The sequence below is a fragment of the Cryptomeria japonica genome, chromosome 3 (genome assembly GCF_030272615.1).
Source record: "Cryptomeria japonica chromosome 3, Sugi_1.0, whole genome shotgun sequence".
Taxonomy (NCBI): Eukaryota; Viridiplantae; Streptophyta; class Pinopsida; order Cupressales; family Cupressaceae; genus Cryptomeria; species Cryptomeria japonica.
This window is the reverse complement of record NC_081407.1, coordinates 166,714,079-166,739,691: the sequence shown is the minus strand read 5'-3', so window position 1 is coordinate 166,739,691 and position 25,613 is coordinate 166,714,079. Positions and strand designations below refer to the sequence as shown.

Here is a 25,613-nt window from a genome sequence, read left to right as displayed (position 1 = left end):
CTAATGAAATTGGGACCACCTTAGAGAGTCTCTTTCGTAAGCCAAATAAGATGAGGAAATTTCGATTGGAGAATAAACTAATGAGTCTTGATCCTAGACATTTTGACAATATCTAGGATTTCTTCAAAAAATTCAATTCTCTTAGATTGCAGTTGACAGAATTTACTAAAGAGGATGCACAATTGATTCTATCTATTCTCTCTAAGTCAGGTCTTCATTATTTAGTATTTGTTTCTACATTTTATGCTACTATGGATTCTTTAGGAAGTGCAAACAAAATGCCTTATCTTGATGTTTTATAGCTCAACTCACAAGGGAACAAGCAATGTTGGTACAAATCAACACATTTATGCCTTTGAAGTCTCAAGAACTTCTTGCAAAAGATCCACATCCAAAGGCTTGAAGTGGCAAGAACAAGAAACAACATGAGTCTAATGAGAGAATTAAGGATTATCCTTCACATCATACCCCTAAGTCCAAGACCTCTTCTAAAGAGGAATCATCACAAAAGAAGAAGATGAAATGTGCTTATTGCAAGAGATTAGGACATGATGAGCATAGGTGTTATACTAAGAAGATTGATGAGCTTAAACACCTTCTTTATAAGAACAACATCCCATTACCCTCATTAGTGTCTCCTTCTTCTTCTTTAGCTTCTCATTCGGAAGCATCTTCATCAACATAGTCAGGGAATATAAGATTTGTTAATGGGATGAAAGGTAAAGCACCCTTAGCCTCCACTATTCTTGAAAATGGGAGATGGCATCTTGATTCAGGTGCATCCCATCATATGGAATCTTCTATGGATATGTTCTCTTCTTTTCAACTTTGTAGTTCTCCTAATAATTTGATGGGTAACAATACATATATGAAGGTTTGTGGGAAAATTTATATTGATATGGTCGAGGGATCATTTAAAGATGTTCTTTATTTACCCTCCTTGACCACTAATCTCCTTTCAATTTAATAAATTACTAATGGTGCACAAGGTAAGATAATTGAGTTCACTCCCGATCATGTATACATTAGAGACAGGAAACTATAGATATCATTTCTACATGTGTGGTGGATCATGCATCATGGTTGTATTTTTTTTTCACATTTTGTTCTTGATGATGATGTTTCGCTGGCTGATGTTTGCACCCTTGCATCAAGGGTGAATCATGTTTGTGAGGACAAGTTTGGTCACTCAAATCAAGGTGTTCTTGAGATCAGTGTTGAGCTTCCTATTCCTCCACCTCTTTCATCTTCATATTTGAGTTCTTCTATTGAGCATGTTGATCGTAGTTTTTTTCATATCTTGCTTTGTGGGATGAGTATTTGGGAGGTATGTCAAACTTATTTGTGGAGTCTCATCTTACATATTTGGGAGACATACTTGAGGGGATTTCTCTCCTCTTTGATGACAGTTTCAACACGTTTGATGATACATCTACGTTGTCTTTGGAGAATGACATCGATGAGTTCTCTCTTTCACTTGATTTGTCACATTTCTTGGTTGAGATTGATCATGATTATGTAGTGGCTTATTCAAGCTTGGAGACTCCTTCTCAGTTTTCAAAAAAAATTATTTGGAGACTTCCTTCCTCCCTTCAGTTAGACATGAAGTGGCTTCTTCATCATTCAGTGGACCTATTTCTTCATAAGGAGAGATATGTGGCTTGTGGGAGGTGGATCATGTTTTGTTTTCAGGTAGACTTCATCAACATTGGAGATTCTTCATTATGAGGGGGATATCATGGCTCTCTTTTTCCTTCTTAAAGGGGTTACTTGATTGTATATACATGATGTATGTAGTCCTTGGGGGGTGTTAGTGAGTCCATGCATCGTCTTGTTTGTTTCTTTTCTCTCTTTTGGAGAGGAGTTTTGTCCCATTGGGTTTTCTCCTTTTCTTTGATTTGTGAGAGATTTCATTTCATTGCATTGCATTTGCATTGTACATGGATACCTAATATGGCCTAGTTGTCAGAACCCATATTGCATCTTGCATCTCATATTGCATAATAATCTCCCTAAGTTGCACTTAAGGAGGGTGTTGGAGTAAATGTAGTTTTATGCATTTACTTAGGCTTAAATTTTACTTAGGACCGACATAACACTTCATTAGATATTAGTTGCACATTATTTAATAATGTTTAAGGTGCATTTAATATTTGTTGCTTGTAGTTGGATGTTAGTTATCTCTACTAGCTATCTACTTACCTTTATAAGCAAGGCATATGTACAAATTTTATCATCTCATCTCATTCTCAATTCATTTATCTCATTGGTGAAATAGCCTTGTGCTTCTCTCGTGTATGTGAATGTGTGTTTCCAATTTGTGCTCCTAGATTTGGTTGCCATCACCAACAATATAAATGACATAAATGAAGTTGTTGCTATTTTTTTAAATAGTTTCTTAAACATAAAGTAATAAAAGGTGTTTACTTTCTTTGACATTTGTTCAAATGGCATTGGATTTCCCTCAGCCTCTAATTGGTAGTTACTTCTTAGTCAGATCTAGTTGCCCATGTTTTGGCTTCGGTTAAACTCTTTTAGGTCCACAATTCTACGATGCTTAGTTAGTTCTTTGCTTTTGAGACTTTGTCAAAGGTTAGAATTAATTTTTTATTATAGTGATCATATATATATATATATTTTTAGTGTGGAAATTCTATTGAAGAGATTTTATAATTTTTCCAAATTTTTAAAATCAAAGTATCACGCATGTTGTTTTGTGAATGATACTCTGATCTTAGTAATGGTATGTTTTATTTTTCTTTTCTAGATTGAATAACTTGGTCAAATCAATTGTTTTTGTGCATTTACATCAAGTTGTCTCAAATCTACACATGAAATATGGTAATTTGATTTATCCCACTTGAAAAATCTTGCATTCTATTTCCTAATGATTGCATCAATGTTGCATGTGATTGTGTGCATATTGATAATTGGTTTCTTGATTTCATCTAATCATTTAGATTTGGCATGTGGAATGGAATGTGCTATTATCCATTTGATTTAAGTTTATTTCATCTTACTATAACCATCTTTTGATATTTCTTTTAATCAAGCAATTCAAAACAAAATTATATCTTTGAAGCAATTGAATGTGTGGATAAACGTTTACAAATCTGAGTTGTGAAAGTTTGAATGATGCATACAAGAATAGATGTATTCTATGAAGACATTGACTAACCTATTTTCAGTTGGATTTGAATTGTAAGCATTTAAGAACTTAGTTTACCAACAAATGCCTCTCGGTAAACTGATCACATAGACCACTAGGCTATCTCGGTAAACTGGTCACATAGACCACTAGGCTATCTGACATGATTAATACCTCACTACAAAGGAACCTTGGAGTAGGGATTCCTACTTTTTCTAGAGAAGTGATTTGTTATTTATAGAGAGTTTGTTGTGCTAACACCACCATCAACACATAAGATTTAGAATTTTGCATACATTTGATAATATTTATTATTTTAAATTTATATATCTAGTAATGTTGTCTCTTTCAATTAAAAATTAGAATTTTTAAAAATTCATGATTGATGTACACTTATGTGTATCGTCAAAATGGCTTCTATTTGATTATTTTATTGTCTTTGAAATTTGTTTATCAATGGGTGTATGAAACAAGTTTTTTATCCTTAAAAATCTTTATATTTCATGGTTTTTAAAATTTGTGGAGTATTTTCCAATTTTGGATGCCAAGTTCATGTCCAAGTCAAAAATTAGATCATTGAGTTCAAGGTAAGTCTGATTACAAGATTATGCATTGATCATGCTTGCACTCCTACAAATACTTGCTGATTGTAGTATCTTGTAACAACTTTTGATAATGATCTACAATAGAAGATTCAATATAAAAAAGGGTTTGTAAATTTAATAGACTAACTAGGTGGTCCTTGTGTCTTGTGGTTGTACTTCATCAAACCTAATCTCCCAATATCGTGTTCTTGAGCATTAAGTTGAAGATATCCATCCCCGTTGTTAACTTGTTGAACACCCCACACATTTGTTGGAAGATTTCATAATAAGTCAATGTTGGTTCTCTTTAATGAGCTCACATATGGAGGACCATTTTTCTACTTACTACAAGATGTTATTGTAGTCTCCATCTTTTATATACTTTTTTGCTCAATTAACCTACTGTAGCTTTTTTCTTTTCTCAATGAGTATCAATGTTAATTTCATTGCTAAACCTTTTTGAGTGTGAGGATTCTTATTTAAGTAAATATCAATTTTGTCAATATCTCTTTCAACAAAACATTATTTGGGTACTAGTTGTGCCTCCTCTTAGAAAGTTTGTAGGAACATGTTGATTAATAAATATATGTGCATTGATAGTTATGTTATGCTTACCAGTGAAATCCATGTGTCCAACCTTTAAACTTATCTTAAATGAAAACAATTAAGCATTGTTGCTACTCCAGCTGTAAAGGGAATCAGTGGGAAACCCAAATGTTAAGTTGTTAGATGTTCTTTGAATTCCCAAATATAAAGATTGTTACCCACTTACAATATTATTAAACAAGAAGACTGATGATTTTTCTTCATTGCTTCTTTGCTTAGCTTTGTCAAATGTAGTGAAATTTGCTTTCAATTATAATAATACATAGACATGTTGTAGATATCATGAATTTGCCTTCCCAAATTGAAGGTTGGAGAACCTTTCACTTGAGCGAATGCCAACATAGAATAAATTTAATTGGTTTCTTTGGCTTTTTCCAAGAGGGGATCTAGATCTAATAAGTTGTACAATGAAACCCCCTCGCCTTAAGCATCATGTAGTGAAAACATGCATGTGACATCATTTATTACTATTGAGACCATAGGTGTTCTTGAGTGACTCATTCCATTTTCAAAGTTGTTAATTGAAGGGTGCAAGTCTATACACAAACCTATAAATGTTTATGCCTTATTGAATTACCTTCTTTTGAATGTTCTTAATTTGTGTGCTAGATTTAAAAATGTTTTATCCCCATGTTTATATATTGTATATATAATTTGATTGATTGAATTTCTAGTTGTCAAGTGTCTCATCATACATATGGGCATCAATTTTGTCATATAAATCCATTCCTTGTGATTGAGAAAGTTACCAAGCTATATGCTATAGTTACTTCTCATTTATTACGCCACGCATAAAAGCCTAAGAAAAATCAATATCCACAATAGTCTTTTGTTAACTATCTTAACCTCTCTATCCCATTTATATTTGGACTTGTTTATATTACCTAGCCAAATTCTATAGCTTTTTGTTGTGATTATTTTCTTTGGAGAACTTATTATTGATTAGGAAGAAATATTTTTTGCTATCCAATTATTTTGCACAAGCTTATTATATTTGAAGCCTCATTTAAATTGTAGCGTTTTTCTATGCAAAGAATCATGACACGTTCATTTAGGACATAGAGCTTCCTACTTGCACTGGAAATGCAAGATTAAGCTCTCTTAATCATTGGTGTTTCCATGGAAAAAGACCGATAGCCTCTTGCAACTAATTCAAAATCTTAATTAAAAAACTCTTCTAGAAAAAAGTTGCTAAGAAACTCAATTCTTGAATAGTTACTGAAATTTGTACTTAAAAGACATTCCCTTGTGGTTCTAATAGCCTATTAAACTAAGAAGACGGAAACATGATTTCACTTTTATCCTACCAATCCACAGGTCACTTAACATGCTTGGAGCCAATAATTACATATCTAAATCTATTTGTATTTTGCAGATGCCACTATCCGGTGGAAAATTGTAATCATATGCTTAATGTCAAAAACAAAACTCATAGACATCCAAGGAGAATTGTTGATTTTTATATTCTCACTGCATATTCAAGAGTAACAACTCATATATCGACGAGTACAAACCTTTAGTTAAAGCAATTATTAATCATATCATCTAAAGCCTTAAATCAAACTGAGGCTCATAAAATGCTTTATTGTACTCATTTCCATGTCCTTTTGTTTTGCACTTGTTACACAGGACATATCTTCTAGTTTAGGACACAATTTGTAGAAAATATTTTGGAACTTTATATTGTACCACCAATAATTTAAGTAAAGATTGACATAATTATTCTATGTTGATGTGCCCATTTCAGAATCACAATTTGCATCCTCGTAAAAATAAAAAATAAAAAATCAGTCCAATAATACAAGTAATTCACTATTCCTAGTTGCTTCCAAACTGGTCAAGGAATTTCCCTTTGTTTCACAGAAATTATCAGGATTGCTTTCCTAAGAATAGAGGGATTCCTTTCAGTTTCTATTTTGATAGTATGTGCCAATGTTGGTAGAACACTCGAATGTCTTGCCTTCAAACTCTCACATTTTCTCCCTGCATGAACAGAAATTCTTCCACAAACATAGACTATGGGATTTCTGAAATGAAATTGTTTTGCAGGTGAATTGGAAAACTTTGTTATGAAAAAAGTGCACCATACATATGCAAGGGCTTATACTCTGATTTTTCTTAGCGTATTGACATAAGTATAACTAGAGAAGATCACAAATAGTTTTCGGTACCTGCACAATAAAAACAAATTCCACAAAGAAAAAGCTGTGCTTGATAAGCTCAAAGTATATAATACAGCAGAAAACACAAATTGGATCAGTGGAGAAAATTATGATCAAAGGGCAACTAATAACACACTGCAAAAAATATAACTTTCAACAACAAAATACTATGAAATTTTTGACAGAAGAGGAACATACCAGATCCACTGACTCTTATGTTGTCCCATTGCTGAGAAGCATATATGAGGATATTTGTTGAATACACAATAGGATTGTTCTTTCTCGAGCCAGAATAAAAAAAGAATTGAAAACCAAATATCAAATGGGCCAGAGTACTTGCGCATGATATTGGTGCTTATCTGTCGAGCATAAGAAACATTACATAATGCCAGAAAAAATTTAGACAAGGAACATTTAAAGGGATGAAAAATTGATGCGTAAACCATGCAATGGTCATGAACATACAAATTTAAATGAAGGAAAGTGATGCTGTACATTTTGGCACTCATAACATAAATAAGATGGATAGGAAAAATAAGAGCAACGAGCATCACAAAAGAATACACAAGAATTTTACCCTGAAGAACCTGAACTCTGGAAGAAAATTCCAGCAAAATTTAAAAGTGAAGAAAAACACCTCCTTACTAACTTCATTGGAAAATAAAATCTTAGGCCTCTTGAGAATACAACCAATTTGAAACAACTAAGCTCAGTCCCTAGGATCACGCACAGGTCTCTTACGCACATCTGTTTCCGATTTTGCATAATACAGTCCATTGTTCACTTCCAACACTAGAATTCTGTTGGATTTCACTACTGATTCCTGCTATATTGCCTCTTGGGCATTTACAAATGGACTAATATGCTTTACTTAGACCTATTAGAAATCTCAGAAGTCACTAGAAGTTGAAAAGAAAGGAAAATTCAAAGAGTTTATGGGCATTATGAATTGTTTCGGGATCCATGGCAAAACCAATGCTTTTTGCAATGAGCCAACTTCCACGTCAATAAAAAACCTCCCGAGCATTTTTTATTTTTTCCAATCGCCTACAAAGTAATAGTTCTAGACTCTGACATAGAAACGTCCAACTTTCCATATTTTTCTCATTTTGGGTGCTTAACCCTACACAAATGTGTCTTCTAAACTATGCTACACTTCACAATGAAGTCTTTTGATACTTTTATAGATCACACCTCCCTAATATGGAGATTGTTGGTCCTCAAAAGCTATGAAGACTTAGAAATGAGGGATGGCCCTCTCAATAGATGACATGGCTACCACCTAACCTTGCACCACTGCAACCTGTTGATGTGTTTTTAGGACACCTCAAACACAAAATAAAATATCAAGTATTATATCCTCTCTTGAACAAAGAAACCTCATATGCTAAATAATATGATCAAATGAGACAACTCCAAGGTTTACGATGCAAACAATCGACCTTTAAGTTCTGGATAGACTCGATGTTGTGTGACGTAATAATGCTGGTAATCACAAAGGGACTTACGTTTATGAATTCCTTAATCAAGCCTTGCTTCGCCATGTGGGAACAACAACACAAAACTGATGCAATCTCCTAAGGGATAACGAAGGATTTTCATATCGTAAACCATTCAAATATTCAAGACTGGTGCAATTCAAGTGAACATTCACAATCGACCTTGTGCTTAATGAAGTCCAGACATGCACTGCAACTTACAATCAACAAATTACATTTGGTATGAACAGGGAATTCCAACAAGTATCATCTCATTTCTCTGTTATAATCAATGAACTTTATCTAAATTTGAGAAGTAACAAGAAACCATGCAAATTGTAGAAACAACACATAGAGATCCACCATGCTTCAGTGAAAATCATGTATTAATTTCAACAAGTCTTGGCAACAATTTCTTTTTTCCTCCTACTCTACTCTAACTGCTACTATGAACTATTGATCTACTATTGTCTATTAACTGTTAACCCTTACAAATGAGAGAGTTAAGCCTTATATAGAGATCTCATTTAAATTCAATGGCTCAGACTAATTCAAGATCAATGATCGAGATTACAAGATGAAACCCTAATTAGGGTTAATTACAACCAACTCCTCTTTGACCAATAAGATTATTACATCATTTAGGACACATGTCCTTTGAATTTGAACCAATAGGAAATGAGGTCAGGTGCATTGAACATGGACTTGCTGACTTGGAATCTCTAGATCATCACAAAGAAGTGTTTGTGTTGGAGCAATATCTTTTGATACTCAACATTTCCAATTGCTCGGTGTGATGATGATGAATCATACTCCCAAATCGTATCATCTTGGTGATCAAGTTTCTAACTTTGATTAACTCTTCTGAAACTACCTTTCACTCCTTGATCGCATTTCATCTTCATGTTTGAGAATTGACCTTCTTGTGATGTTTGTAATAGCATCTTTTCTTAATCTTTCTGAGTTTCATCATCATTCTCTTGATATTTCGAATGAAACTGACTTTGGTCTTGGATTTCCAAAGGAAATTCACAATTGTTGTAAAATTTCTTCTTCATTCTTGCACTGTCCTTGGATTACTTCTCCTTTATCATGTGGACAACTTTGTTTATTCCTCAAGTCTTGAGCTATATCCATAGTCTTTATTACCATTGTAAATTGACCGGGATCTTCTTGTTGTTGTTGGATGTGTCCTTTGTCTTGAGCATCCCAGTAGTTTTTTGTTCAACACCAACCTCTTTGAAATTATTCCTGAAAAAGAAAACATGAAAGTAAATGAAAATCTTTAATGAAATGCAAAACTTATTTAGATAACAAAATGAAAGCTTAGCCCTGCATTCTTAATTCATTCACGACAATCAACCTTCACATAAAATACCTATTTTGACTTCATGAATGTCAAGACCCTTATCAATTTGGAAATAAAGTTTTTAAACCTGGGAATGCACTATTTTAGGTCTGATCTGCATTTGTTTGATCTGAATTTGACTTCTCCTTGCATTTTTGAGGATAAAATATGCTTAAAATCTGGATAACTTCCTTCAGAATCTGATATTTCTTCTTCGATTTCAATTTCTTACGAAGTCTGATTTCTCCTCTTAAATTTGGATTTATATATCTGCTGCTCTTCTCCAGGTCTGCTCTGCCTTTTAAAATCAGAAGTACATTGAATTTGTGTTTGAATGTGGCAAATGAAAGATTGATCTCCTCTTAATATGGTTCTCATGATTTGCAGAGGGGATTGGCTATGGCAATACTTAATTATCTTGGAAGGGGGCCGACTTAAGAGACTTTGTCGGTTTGTCCTTTTGAATCCAAAATCCGCCTTGTTTAATGATTAAAACCTTAAGTGGAAAGGGGATCGGAATTTCAACTTTCATGTGGGATTTTTGCCATTGTTTGCTCAAGGAAATTCAATGCTTATAAGGACAATTTAGATGATTTAAATCCCTATATTGGGGTGTTTTCATTGGGAAATTGATTTGCATATGGATAATTGATGATGAAAATCCCAGTTTAAAGTAAAAAAATGAGGAAGTTTGAGATGATTTCAAATCCTAGTTTAGACCAAAACAAGGACAAAGTTGGAGCAGAATTAGAGCCTCTATCCGGATTTGCATAAAGGAATAAAGTAAAGTCGATCTTCATGTGGAATCCTTTTTTTTTTTAAATCCAAAAATTGCCCAAAAATAGGGATAAAAATCCCAGCAGAAATTCCTCTTGCATCTAGATTTTACACTTCTTAGTTGGGAATCCATGTTTCATGCAGATTTTTTAGTGATTTCTCAATTAAAATTTGCTCTTTGAAGGGAAAAACGACCTCCACAAGGATTTTGAGCAATTTTATTTCAAGAATTCCAAGTTTTTGATAAAAAATAAGGACAAAGTTGCAATTTTGGATAAGGAATTTGAAAAAATGAGGATTTTTTTGAATGGATTTTCATTTGAAAGCAAGGAAAATTGATCCCTATCGAAATTTGATCCTCATGTGGAATTGAAAAATAAAATCCAAGAATTTAAGGAATCAATTATCAAAATCCAGATTTTTAAGGACAATTAAGATAAGTCATTGATAACTTGGCCAAAAAGAAGGATTCCCTAAAATTTGAATTCAAGGATTTGGAAATCAACTTAAATCTTCAATGTGGATTAGGAAGATTGTTCCAAGTTTAAGAAGAAATCAAGAATTATTCAGGGATATGAAATAAAATCATCAAAAATTGAATCCATGAAATCTCAAAAACAATCTTCCATCTCACAAAAGCTTTGCATTCTTAATTGAAATCCATAAATCAGGAGTTCCATAACAAGATTTCATTATACATCATAAACTATGGAATCCCCAAAAAACTTCCAACCACGAATCCTGAATTCCACTCTCAAATGAGGATTTGTATTTATCACAAATTTTAGGAATTTCCAAAGAAATAAGGCCTTAGAATCAACAGTCCATATCAAAATGAGAATTAGATGTTCACTTTAATCATCCTTATGTGAACTCAAGACTCAACATTATAATTCCAATTTTTCACAAAGTTGAACTTTAATTCAGGCATTCCACATCTCAAATCCGGATTTTTACTTGGATTTCCAAAATTATAACCAGCACTTTGCATTTTTCACAATTCACCTGACTTGACTGAAAAGACATATCCCTCTCATTAGCAAAAGGCTAAAATTGTTGCCAAGCTAAGACAACTAACCTAAAACACTAAGCTAACTAGCGAAAAAGAGGGATCTCTATTTGCAAAGGGGCGATGTATGAAAACGTCACGACACAACCAATAAACTTGAAAATCTCTATCTTGTTGGTACCCCTATGAAATTTTACCTGCAATCACATCTTTCTTGTCATCTTATCAATGTCAACTGAATTCTTCTCTAGTCAAGTTGCAATGATGTCCAATCATTGTCTAGTTTTTCAATTAGCAACTCTTGCAGATTGTTCAAGGTTGCATTATGTCAAGTGAAAGACGAAGAATTCCTAACTATAGAGAAACGAGCAGTGAGAAGAAAAAGAAGAAAATGGCAAAGTTGTGGGCCTAAAATTACCAAAAATTGGCAAGATGGCTAAGCAAATTCCTTCAACATTCTATTCTCGTGACATTATGGCATACGGTAAAGCTGGGACAAATCTTAGTTTTGGTGCAGAATTTGAATGGCAATACGACAAGGAAAGGACCCCTAAGATGACAAAGACAACCACAAGTTCCACTAATACAAAGAAGTTAACTGAAGATTATGAGACCATGCAACTTTACCTTCACAATGCCAATCTAAAAACTCCAACAAAGCTGGCATAGTTATTGCAAAAGTGCACCAAGGAGTCACATTTTTTTTTGTTGGCAATGCTAGTCTAAAACTCCAATTTAGGTGAATATCACACTTTTCAGCAGCATGGCTAGGGCAAAAACATAACAAAGGTGGCAAAGACAACATGAAAACGCAACAATCAAGGCGGCAAGTGACTGACGTGATTAGTACCATTCTTGAGTGGCAAAGTCAATGAAAAAGTGTGATAGAAGGGTGGCAAGTGGACAAGTAAAATGCGCAGAGATGAAAAGAAATAATAAATAATGAAATCGAACTTTTGGAGTGGTAAGGCTGCTCAAAAGTTCTAACACAAGGTTTTAAAACTGAGAAAGTCAAGGAAGAAATGCAACCAGAAAGCTAGCAAAAAGAGATAAGTGAAATTTGAATTTCACACTTTTTGAGTGGTTGAGCCAATTATAAAGGTTGACCAAAGTGGCAATCATGTTATAAAACTATGCCAATCACTTATGTAATTGAAAAACATCTTTAGGGTACATTTTTTCAAGTCATAAGCCACTTAAAGTACCCAAGTACATTTTTCTCGGGCAAAGGCAACTCAAAAGCATGACAAAGGTGGTAATTGCCTCATTCAAGCACACCAAACATGAAAGGAGGTTTTAAGTGATAAGAAAATGACACTTTTGGAGCAGCAATGCCACTCAAAGTTCCAACAAGAGGTTACAAAAGTGGCAAACATGTTCGTGATCTGCGGCAACCTCTAGAATGATCAAACATAAGTGAATGCCACCCTTGAGTGGCATTACTGGTATAAAAGCATGACGAATAGGTGGCAAAGGGATGGAAAAACATGAGTGTTTAAAGTGAAAGAAGAAAAAGAAATTGCACCTTTTGAGTTGCATTCCAAATGCAAAAGCACAGGAAACATTTGAAGGAAAATAAACATAAATTGAGTTGTAAATTTTAGCTAGCATTGCCACCCAAAAGTTCTACAATTGCAATTTTTGGTTGGCATTGCCACCCAAAACTTCCTAAAATGGCAAAGCAACTCAAAGTTCTACAATCACACTTTTCAGCTAGCTTTGCCATGTCAAAACTCATCGAAGCATAGGAAAGTCCAAATTTGAGCATTGGTCATAAGCTCATGATCAAGGTTTTAATGTTCAATTAAAAGTTGTCCAGTTTTAGAAATTGCTATTTTTAGCAGGTATGGTTTTTCAAGAAATGGTGAGATAAAAATTCAAATTCTGTATGTTTTGAAAGTTGCTTTTTCAAAGGTAGTCATTGATTTCATATTCATGAATAGGGTTTCAACAATTTTCACAAGTTGCAAAAAAAGTTTGTCATATTTCAAAAACTTCAAAAGATTAACAAAGTTGCAAATCAATCATTTTAGATTTTTGAATGACTTAAGTGACACAAGTTCCATTTTTTAAAATAGGATAAAGAGCTTATTTTTAGGCCTTTGCATTTAATTATTTGTTATAGGATTAGGGTGTTTAGAAAGTTGTTTTATTTCCTCTTTTCAAAAGATAGGGATAGGGTTGCTTTAAAGCAGATCTTTTATGGGAATATTATTTTATTATTCTAACCCTACAAGCTTCTTCTTGAGAGCTTATAAATTAGTGTTTTTGAGCATATAATTGGTACTAATAGTGGAGTGTAGACTTATGCTACAAGAATTGTTAGCAAAATTGTATTTTCATTAAGTTCGTGAATATTGGTGGAAGTCACAATTATGTTGTAGAGGCTATTATTTAGTGATTGTTAAATATATGTTTGTAAGATCACACGTCCTCTCTATTTGTGGAGGGGAAAAAAGATCCCCAATACTGACTTATCAATATAAAAAAATGCAGAAATTTTCAAAAAATAGAGAAAAACTGCTGTGTTTTTTTTAAATTTCATGCCAAATAATGGAAAAAGCATTACTTTTTCATCTGGTTCACACATTCTTTTTCCCTTTCAAAACTAGAGTAGGGGGTTTGGGAGTGGGTGCCCCCAGCAAGGTTGAGGGGCAGCACCCCTCTAGAGGGTTTGGAGGCAGCACCACATTCATATTCCCTATCACAATATATAGCACTATCACCAAGACCAAACTAAGGCCTTCAAGGCCACATGGACCTTCATGGTGCCTACCATTTTTCATGAATTTATTAGTTAAGCCAAAGCTCACTCAAATGCAATCAAACTATGAAATTTCATTCAAAATTAATTGGAAAAATCACCAAATTTGCTGCAAAAAAATGAACAAAAAAACCCAAATTACAGATTTTATATGCTAACAAACCACAATTTGTTGACTGATTAAATGGAGGAAATATTTGCAGTTTTATGGGGAGATATCAACAACAGGGTCAATTCCTAACTATATGAGATTCTTCCCAATTTCTCCTATGTGGAGAACTAACTACTTGAAGGAAGTGAGCATGTGCACATGCATGTTTCATCAATGTCCACAAGCTTAGAGAGCAATATGAGCCTCCGACAATGGTTATTAAAGCCTCCAATGCATTTCATCAACATCTCATCGTGCACATCTTTGTCCATTTGGACAACCCTTCTTCAAAACTTACTAGTGTACTCTTCAATACTATATCCTTTTTGTTTGAAAAATTTCCGCTCCAGAAAGTTTTCCTCTCTATGCCATAATGGGTAAAATTGTGTCTTAATCAGTTTCTTAAATTGATCCCAAGAACTAATAGGAACTTACTTTCTTAAATCCATAGAATATAAGAGACTCTCAAACCATGTTAAGACATGTTTTGCAATCTCAATCTGATAAAGTAAATCTTTTGTTTCAAACCAGAAGAATGAATACTAAAGTATACCTCTGTTTGTGCCAATCAATGGTCAAGCTTCTCCTCATCTCCATGTCCTTTGAATAGCGGAATCTCAAACTGTGCTTCAGCCTTGAGGTGTCCTTGGTAGGTTTAATTCACTGTGGTATTGCTCCTCTTCTATGGAGTGAGCTTTCCCTTTCTCTTGGTGTCTTCCAAACAAAAAATTCCCCATGAGAGCATGATACTCTTCATAGTCTCCATTTATTGAGATATGCTTGCAACATCAACTTCTATCTTGAGGGACCTTTCTTTTTCATCAAGAGTTTCGGCATCTCTTGCCATGCTTCCTAGTTCTTTCTTGTACCTTTGAGATCTAATGTCTCTTTCCAAAAGGCAACGCTTCTTCCCCAGATGATCTTGTTTTGGGCATCTACTTATAAAATTATTCAACAACTTCCACAAAAGAAAAGAACTTGCTTTGATAATAATTTCATTTGTACACTAAGATGGTTATTATTCACCTAGGAGGGCTCACAAAAATTCAAAATGGGAATCTTTCTCCCAACTCACCATATCCATTCACTAGACCCAACACAATGGCAAATTTGACACACCCTTAGGACAGACTTCCAGATGATTCAAGCTTTCAAAAGCAGACTTGTAAGATGACTTAGGGCACCATAATAACACACATCATCTACTAGTTTAGACCCCATGACTTGCTTTGAGGGGGTTTGCTTCACAACTAGGCTAGACTCCTTGTAGCCCTACTCAGAAGGTTTTCCTACCATAAATTTCTGTACGGACAGTTTCAAGACAAAAGAAGAACATTTATGGATACCCTTTTGGCTGTTTTACAACATATCCAATTTTCCCTAGGGGTTGTTTTGGAGCAAGTACCTCTGTTTTTGACTGGTAAAGTGGCTTTTAGGCCTAATTAGGCCACTTTTCCAAAGCAAGTGTTAGGAATTCAATTACCAGACTTCAAATCACCACTCCTCAGGCTCAAACACATCACATAGGGTCCCAATAAGTGGTTTCTAGCCTCCATTTCCACTATCCAATTGCTCTCCAACAAAATCTCACTTCTACCCACACTCCTAAGCCTAACACATGAAGATGTTAAGCTAGGACTTTCTCAAAGAAGCCCCAAACTTCATCTCCTGCACAAATTCTTCAAAACCCATGTGGAGTACCCCTAGCCCAACCATTCTACCAACTTTGGCCAAATTTCAACAAAGGAATGGTCAGTTATTCACATATTTTCACTTCAAACCCTCAAAACAAGGGTTTCAGGGCAGTTTTCAATAAATTGATTATAAAGTGCACAAAATTCAATGAACTTCACAAAAGCGGTGCCAAATGAAAGTTGATTCACCCTACTTTCAATTTCATCCAGTCTCAAGTCATTACCCTTCTGTACCAGTAAGGAATAAACACTGCAACAGAAGGGAAACCAGTGGAACGCAGGAAACAAAGTAGTTTTTATTGCTCTTCTATCAAATTTTGCAACAACAACCTTTGCCTTGTGTCTGAAAGGCAAATATATAGGTTTAACAAACACCAACAGTTGGAAACCAACGATCCATAACCAACTTTCGAACTATTGACCGTTGGTCTTCCAAACAAACCAAAATTGCACAAAATGCAACATTGCAACTTTTACAACATTTTGACAAAGTTGACAAAACTCAACACCTGGACCCTAAATGACACAAATACATCAAAGATGGTCCCAATGGACCTTAAGACACCTAAATAATTGACCCCTTGTTTCAAATTTGAAACTTGACTCTTTACATTCCCTTACATGCAATTTGACAATATTTTGACAATTTTTGCAATATTGACATCCTTTACAATAATGAACCCAACATGACTCAATATGACTCCATTTGCATTTAACATGGTCTATTATGACCTTATTGGACTTAAACAAGACTCAACACACCAAAACCTAACAAATGACCTCAATTGACCAAACTTGCAAGATGAGCTTGGCGTCCCTGCACTAACATAGCCAGCCTGATACAGTTAATTTCAGCTCGGAAGATCACACACAACTCTCTTTCACACACTTCAATGAAGATGACGTAGTGGTGTCAAATCCAACTCATATTGAGGAGGGCATTTATCAAGCAGTATGGCACAAGAAAGTCTACTATGTAAATGATCAATTTTTAAGATTGTGCATGATTTAATAGGAGAGAAGTACTAGATCCATCTTGATGGTGCTTAGGTAGGGACTTTGACACAACAGCGTGTGACACATCAATTTTATATCATATATTCAACAGTGCTTGGGAGCATGAGACTCAAAGCCAATGACCAAAGAGAATCTTGTAGGTGCAGCATCAAAGACAACAAAGGAGGATGTTCTTGCATAATGGATGCATTTTTTAACAAAGGTGCAAAAAGAAAACAAATGCAAGATGGGGAGGTCACCTTTTAAATAAAATGGTTGCGCAAATTCTTAAGTTACCGATTCGGGTACGGATTCAGGTACAAAATCGTGGAATCGGGAAAAAAAATTCCCTTGGGTATGGGTATGGGTACATCCGTACACACACACATATATATGTTCAAACATCAAAATCATAAAATATAATTATATAAACTATCACTACCATTATTGATTATTACAATGATACAATCCATACAAATATGAAATATGCAATGTAACTTTCCAATTTCCATACATAAATGATAATTGATAAATGATAAATCATATGATAATTGTTAATTTTTTATTATTTTTGGCAGCTTTATTACCCATGGGCTCCGTTTTTGGGAACCCACGGGCCTTGGTCCATCTAGGTTCCTGGCAGGACCCATAGAGGACCCAGCCGCCTGGGATGAACCCAGACGGAATCCATGGGGAACCAAGCTCGGACCAGGACCCAAGGCTAATGGGGAAGAATCGGTAACTTAGTCAAATTCTATTGAGATAGGAAGGAAAACCCCATCTAATACTACATAACACATGAAACCATTTGGACAATCAATGAGAAAATCAGCAAAATATTTGGGCTCTAAGTGTATGGAAACCCTTTATTGATTTTTTTGTGCAACATACAAAAACTTATTTGAAATTTTAAAAAAGGTGATGAAAGATGTCTAAATAGAGTTCAAAGTGTTGTATGACGAAAAATATAATCATGGATTATGAAAAATGAAAACACGAGCATTATTACAATAACAACAAATAAGGAGAATGCTATTGTAGTTATGAATAGAATTGATTATGAGGCAAAAATGATTAACTGCCTCACAACAATCGGAGTTACAGAATTTTAGATTCTAACCATATTTGGGATTTTGAAAACAAAAATGAAAAAAACGATCACTATTTCTTCATTGAAAGATGATATCAAAAACATGTCTCGTCCCATACAAAGAGATCACCTCAAGGACCCCTAAGTTCTTAGGATGGGGTACCATTAAGATCCATAGTTGACATCATCAACTCTCCAACCTACAAACTTGCTTCTTTCCCAACAAAAAAAAACAGCTTGTGGGAAAATGAGTTCTTTCATTGAAGGTTCCTCCTATTTTGTTTATTTCATTAAAGGCAAAAGGGTAGGTGATGACGAAATTCTTGAGCGCTTTAATGTAGTGTCCTAGTTCACTGAAGTCCTTCTAATTTTGATGATTGATATAGTTGATTGGTACATAGATAGTGAGATTGCATCACTAATAAACCTTTTCTTAAAATTTTCACTTTTCAAGGTGTTTTTTATGAGCAATAAAATGGCATTGCCATGGAATTTCTCACTTTCTCCAATTGTGGTGAGTCTTTTCATAGAGTACTTTGAGATAAGCCCACAATCATTTCCATTTGAAATTGAAGTGGTGGAAGCATTATGTTGAAGATACAAATCTTCGTAGGCATCATGGTTTTGACAAGCTAGAGGAGATCCATGTCCATTGTTATCAATTTGAATATGCATGCTTGTTGAGCAATTACCTCAACTATTCAGTGATACATTGGATGATCCCTCAGGTTATGGGTCTTGAACCTTGAGATCAACCTCCAGATGAACAGCTGATTCCCTTTATGCTAACCTTTCCTATGACTGAAAATATTTTTAATTTGTTTTTGTTTTCAATATGAGAAAAGAGTAAAGAGTTTTAAAACAGAAAATGAAAATGTGTGGTGATGGACCAAATTTAGAGAGCTTCTCTATCAGTTCTACATACACAATATGATTTTAAATCACTGATAAGTTTCATGCACAGCACTTAAATCTTTTGCAGTTACAAGGAAAATAGTATTTCACAAGTTGATTATTCAAGTGATTCAACAACACAACACAAAAAGATAATGAAGGCCAAAAGAAATCAGTGTTTTATTGCTTAAAAAGGCTGTATAGCAGCTGATAAAAAGTATGTAACAGTTCTGTTCTCTTGAAAATCAGAGCTTAGATATATTACATAATTTGTTTCTTACATATCTTAAGAGTAAAAACATCATAGAAAAAATATAGGGCACATTTCCTTTGAGAATTAAATGGGAACTGCTTGCTGGGGTGTTGGAAAAGCATGTCCTAACCTGACCCCTTAAAATTCTCCTCAAACTCCATCATGCTAGTTGTACAAAATGAGATGTGCTGACTTCCCTAGAAAAAGACTAGCAAAAACATACTTGGAAAAGTTAAAAACTACCTCTAACAAGGCCTAACAGCTGTTCTTCACCCCCTAGATGCTTGCATGATGGTCAAAATGCTGTGACATGTATTCTTGAAGTGATAACTGTTCTCAAACTGATCTTTGCATAGATATAGGGCATGTGTGAAGCTTCAATAGAACAAGATGTCAGACCAATGGAGGCAGAAAGTGTGACACCTCTTGCCCATTACACCTCAACCCACCCTAGAAACGAGCTTTTCAGTTGATGTCGTTAGCTCTAAAAAGGAAGAGGAAGATGAGGAAGATTATGAAGAGGTTCAACAACCTGTAATTGAAAAGTACAATACTCCTAAGTATAGGAATGAGATTGTTATTGAAATTTCTGATCAACAGTCTGATGATGTCACACATCTTGCTAGCCAAACATTTGTTTCTGATGATACTTTTGTACATTCTCCTGAATTTCAAGCACCCATTCTTGAGTATAAACGAAAGCAAATAAGAGAACAGGTTGGAAACATTAGGCCAGAAATGCATCCACAAATATTCAAGGAATTGCAAGATAAGTGGATGAGGAAATGAGGGAGATGACCCCAGAAAAGGGAAGAAGATTATTGCAGGAAGCAGGAGTCACGATCTTACCTGGATGGGATATTAGCTCAGCTATAGCCTTTGACAACTTGAGAAGCAATCAGAACATGAAAGTCAAGTTGAGTGTTGAAGATGTAGATAAAATCTATACTGAATTAGGATTCCATCTTCATAATAAGTCTTTGTATACTTAGGCCTTGTATCCACCGGGAAAGAGGCCTCTCACCATCGAGGACCCAAGTCAAATATATGGACAGCTCATTGTTCATAGATTAGAAGACAAAGACCCAGTTGAGGCCACAGACTTAACAATTAATGTAGCAAAATTTACCAAAGCTCACATTGAAAAACTAGTGAAGGAAAACATGTGGTACAAGAAAGAGAATGAGCACTTGAGGGAAGAAAATGTGAGGTTTAGAGATAGATTGCCATCTTCAGAGACCGCTCCATTACCAATGATTGAGGCATCAGACTATGAGAAAAGACTGATGAAGGTCACTACAGAAAGGTCTTATGGGGAAAGAGAAGCAAGAAAGCTACAGAAAAGGGAGGAATGGTTAATTCAACAGTGGAAGGCTGCAAAAGCCAATGTTGTTACAGGGCTAGTAAATGACAGACTTGAAAAGTTATTATCACATGGTGATAGATTTTGGACTGTATTTGTTGGAACATACAAAGCCATTGAAGAGCATAAAAGTTTATAAGCAAGGTTAGAATCAAAGAGAGAAGAACTTGCACAAGACCCTATTCAAGAGAAGTCAAAGGATGTGGTGAAGCAAATTGATGAATGGGTGAACCATGAAAGTACACAATAAGTTTCATAGAAAGTTGATCAAGGAGCTTAATAAATATGATCATATGAAACACACTCTTTTCCCCTCATTCCTTAAGGACACTAACAGTAGTTTGAAAAGTCAAGAAGAATGGAACGTGGAAATTATCCAAATATTACCACAGGCCACGAATATTGTCACTAGTGATGAAGAAAAGGTTGTTGAAAATACAAGTGTTCAATTGAATAGAATGTTCTCACCAGAATTTTGTCATGAAGCACGTCAATAGTATCAATGGTATATATGCCAACCAGGAATACATTGAACACTTGTAACAACTAAATTTGTTTCTACCCAGCACAAAATGAAGGAGAAGGCATTTAAAAACCATACCCCACTTAAATAGAGCCTTGCTAGGCCCAATGGCCAAGGGTGTCTACCGAAGTATGAAGAAAATGGGGCGTCTTCAATTTGCATTCAAATATGCCAATCATTTAAATATCCTGTATGCTATGTTTCATTTTCATTGTTGCTAACATTCAGTTGAAAAGGTCCACATCAGCAAGTCGGTTGGAGGAAATCAGCGTCGGCAGGCTTTGCAGATTTGTTTTCAAATTCCCTCCAACACCAAGTAAATATTTTTGCTCTATAAGAAATGTAAAGATGCCTTTAGCATATTTTTAGTTACAAAGGCAATCAAATCAAATTTTGCCAAGTGTGCCAATCGATCTGAAGCTTGTTGCTCCCTAAATTTTATAAAAGGGAAATCAGGATCATTGGCAAAAAGGGGTTCTGAAATAGTCATTTGGGTGGGTAGCTTATATGTAGTCTGACTTTGCTATGGTAATGGAATGAAATTTGCAGAGAAGTTTGTGTCCATGTTATTGTATCAGCTATTTCGAACAATTAATGAGAATATGTTTCAGGATTGTCTCCGATTTGTGTCATCTTATTTACATGAACCAGTATGTTAAGGATGTATTGGTTTGTCTTTGCACTCTTTGTGTGAATGTGTAATGTGTTTCATAAGTTTCTTTCAAGGAGAGAATTAAAGTCTGTGAGCATATTGTAGTGAATATGAAGATATATCTTGTGATCAATAAGTAGAATCTTGGATGCATAACGAATTAACATTTGTGTAATGCATAAGTGTTGGGATTAAATAGTTCGATTTAAATCAATTCTAGATATAAATACATATGCTATTTGACTCCAATGCCCTAGGAATTAGGCACCGATCTATTCTTGTTCCAAATTTGTTTCACAAACATCTCAATGATAAAAATCTCTATTAATTTTCTGCTATATGAGTAGGTTTAGTTTAGGTTTTGCTTCCAATTGTTGAGTTGATGATGATAAACCATGAACACAGCCACATTCTGAAGTAATTAATCATCTCCTTGGTATATTTTCATTGGGAGATATCTGCTATATATGCAATATTTGCAAATCTATATTGAAACCTTAAATATTGCAAGGTTCACCCGCCATGGTCTAGCAGAGCCAGAAATGCAGGAGATTTTAGTCTTGTGACTAAATCTTGTTCAGAGGCCACTGATCTAAGAATCTATTGATAGAAATTGGCTACTTCTTAGGGATTCTTGGGCAATCAGTTGGAAACACCGACAAGGTGGAAAGTCTTGACATGCCTCAAAACCCTGACAGATATGCCTTGCACTAATGGTACTCTGCCCTATCCACGCTTCATATGGAAGGCATTAAATAAGTATTGAATAGATTCTTACTCTATTGTTTTCTATGGTGTTTCTCTGCTTGTACAATCCTCACGACTGCCCTCAGATGCATTTTTTTTCATACAAGTCTTCCATGGTTTAAAGAAAACCGAGCATGGACTGGCAAGACTCTTTAAGACTACTTCCATGATTCGACACCTAAGTTTAGAGCCTGAAATACTTTTTGACAGTCATATTTGTTTGACAGATATTGGTTTTTGACAGTCATCAAGACTATAACTATTCCATCTAGATTTGTAGGCATTTATGATCTCAAAACACTCCAAATAATGCCCTAAGACCTATGGACTGCTACACTTTCTTCATAGGAGTTTATGCAAAGGGTATACAAAGTTTTGATGGATATGCTAGGGTTTGGTAGGTTATTACTTAAGAAACTTCCACATGTGCCTTGGCATACACCAAAGTGTTTGACAGTCACAGACCCTAATACACTGTTTTGATAGTGACTCCATATAACATCACCTTACCACAGTGAGAGACACTGAGTATTTGACTCTCTCTTCAATTGACACTTGCTCACTGTGATTGTCATCCATAAACATTGTTTTGTTTACTACTCTCCTATAGACAATTCACTTGTAGACTGTCATTCCTTACTGCTAAGTGTCATTGAATGTTGCTCTGTAGAATGGCATTTGGCACTTGATTTCTTTGTCATTTGACTTGCTGCCTAGTCCATTGGAATTAACTAATACTCATAAGTGCCCACTATCATCACACCGCTCTTCTCATGACATTCCTTTGTGATCTCTAGCTCATGCAAAGAAACGAGAATTGCCAGAAATCGTTGAGTTTGGGCGATTTCCGAATTGAGTCAGGCTCAGCGAGTCCAGGGGGCTCGGACTTGGACTCAGCCGAGTGTGGGGCCCAAAATCACCCAAACTCGGACTCGGCGATTTTGGCAGCATGTAGCTTTAAGTTAAAAAAAACACTTCTAATATGTTTTGAATTGATTTTTTTTTGGTTTATATTATGCTTTGAGCCTAAAAGTGAAGTTGATTTCATTCATTTGGCAAAACAGGAGGAGAAAGGTGAGTTGTGAGGAGAAACAATAGAAACATATCACCCGACACATTTATAACATCCCCGCAAGGGGCACTGACCCTTGACCCCAACTTGGGGGCACCCCAACTTGGGGGCGCTACCCCCAAACCCCCGTCATAAAATTAGGGGGGAAACTACACTGATAAAAGTAGGGAAATTTTAACCTCCGAGTCTGATTAGGCTCCATATAAAAACATATGTTGTCATTTGATGCATCAAGAGTTGGAAAGGAAGAGTTTGCATCTCATTTGATCATATGATGACATGGATTTTTTATTCCACGAGTTTTGTAATATTGTATACATTTGACAATATTTATATATCTATGTTTGTTATTTTCTTTAGCTACAATTTGTGTTTATGCTTATGTGATTGATGTATACTTGTCTATGTAATCAAATTAGCTTCTATTTGATGATGTTATTGTGTCTTTAAGGTGTATTTAATAAAGGGTGCATGAAACAAGTTTTAAATCTTTAAAAATCTCTAAATTTCTTGAGTTTTTCACTTTGCCGAGTCTGAGCCAAGTTTTTTTTGCCGAGTCCGAGTCCTGAGTCAAGTCGGCCTCACCGAGTCCGAGCCGCGTCCGAGTCCTGTTTCTATGAGCTCATGTAAAGTTTGTCATTTCCTTGATAATGTTAGGACACACCTATAACATTTGTGGCTCACGAACTGTTGACTTGTGACTATCCTTTATTGACTGTCATAGTCTTCTAACATTTTTCATTGATATAGTAGTCCTCACTGCCTTTAACACTTGACATAGATTTTCATGTATACTTCAGCTTCCATATAACAATTAGCAAGCATTGCATGCCCAAGCTTGTTCATCTATGGACTACCTTTTGACACTTGATCTCATTGTCTTCAAGCATACTAACAATGTTATTTAACTGCCTTTTGCAAACAATTATCACTAAACTACTCATTGTCCACTTGCTTACTGTGATGCCCATTCTATTGGGACCTCCGAAATTTGCCAAATTTTGAGGGCCCATGTTGAGGAGATTTGCTTGAGGCACTCAGAAACACACCTACAAAGTCTGCCCAAGTAGCTCACTTTGGAAAGCTACATTTTGAAGCCAATTGAATGTTATGAGAAATGGCTCTAGGAATGTGTTCACCTGCTATCATTAAGTGCATATGATCACTTACAGCCTCCCATGATCAGATTAGACTCATTTTTGAAACACCTAGTTTGAGGGGTCAACAAAGGTTCACTATGTGCACATCTTCAGAATAATCCAAGTAGCCTACTTTGGAGGCTCACATTTCACATCCCATTGATTTTCATGACAAACCACTTGTTCCCCTGTATTGTCTGCATATTTGAGTACCCCTCTATCCGTTCTCAAATCCCCAGGACCTCATTTCACATGTTTGTCGGGCCCAAACCATTTGCAGTTTGCACAGTGAAATGTTTTTTTAGAGAGCTCACTTTGAGCATTCAAATTTCACATCTAGATGATTATTACATCAAGCTCATTTTTTTGTGATTCTCCATATCTTAATGAGCTTGCATGTCAGTTTGTAGAGCCCCCAGACTTCATTTGATGTCTTTTCCAGGTCAAAACCAAATGCAGATTATTCAGTTTTACTGACAAAACAGTGTTAAAGCTATTAAAGTAGCCCTGCATTTTGATTTTTATCTTTCAACCCAATGACCTGCGTGTCAAAACAATTGGTCCACTGAATTTTTTGTAGTTCAATGATCTCATATGCAAATTGTCAGGTCCTCGTGACACCATTTGCTATATTTTCAAAATGCATATGAAACAGGGTTTGGAAGGGTTCTGGCAAGTTCCAGTGTAGAAAATACTAAGTAGTCAACTTTGGTGATTAATATCTCGCACTCCAGGCAGCATCATGTAAATCCACTTTGCAGTGTGATTCCCAGCATATCAGGTCTGCATGCTTGTTAGTTGCCATGGTCTCATGTTGCCATTTGATCAGTTTTTGCAAGCGTTTCCAGAGGCCCCGAGTTCATTTTGGTCACTGAACAGGGGTCAAGAATCTAAAATATCTTGATTTTATTCTTCACATTTTTGACCCAAATGTGTATTGAAGTGGTTTCAGGTCAGTTTCAAGGCCCAGTTGTTTGCAAACGAAAAAAAATTTAGACAGGCCCGCATGGGGACCCGACTCACCTCATCGAGTTGCAGTCACTTCAAGATTGATGATAATATTTTATTATTTAAATTCTTTATGATTCAAATAATAATATATAGGTGAAGAATAAGGACACAAGATATTATCAAAGTCGTAATGAATCATGTTTATAAATTTA

At 35.2% G+C, this 25,613-nt stretch overlaps 1 protein-coding gene across 3 annotated transcripts in view; it reads right to left on the bottom strand.

The window, feature by feature from the left end:
- Positions 1–5,902: 5,902 nt before the first annotated feature.
- LOC131048312 (uncharacterized) overlaps positions 5,903–25,613 on the bottom strand; it is a 176,815-nt gene continuing 157,104 nt past the window's right edge. For 2 of the 3 annotated variants that reach the window (XM_057982218.1, XM_057982219.1), the window contains exons 9-10: positions 6,699–6,859; positions 5,903–6,509 (exon numbers count right to left, since the gene is read on the bottom strand). In XM_057982218.1, the coding sequence (XP_057838201.1) occupies positions 6,440–6,509; positions 6,699–6,859 (231 nt within the window). In that variant the 3' untranslated portion in view covers positions 5,903–6,439. Of the gene's footprint in view, positions 6,510–6,698; positions 6,860–8,251; positions 9,230–25,613 lie in introns of those variants that run through there. The other variant, XM_057982220.2, reaches the window with a different exon arrangement.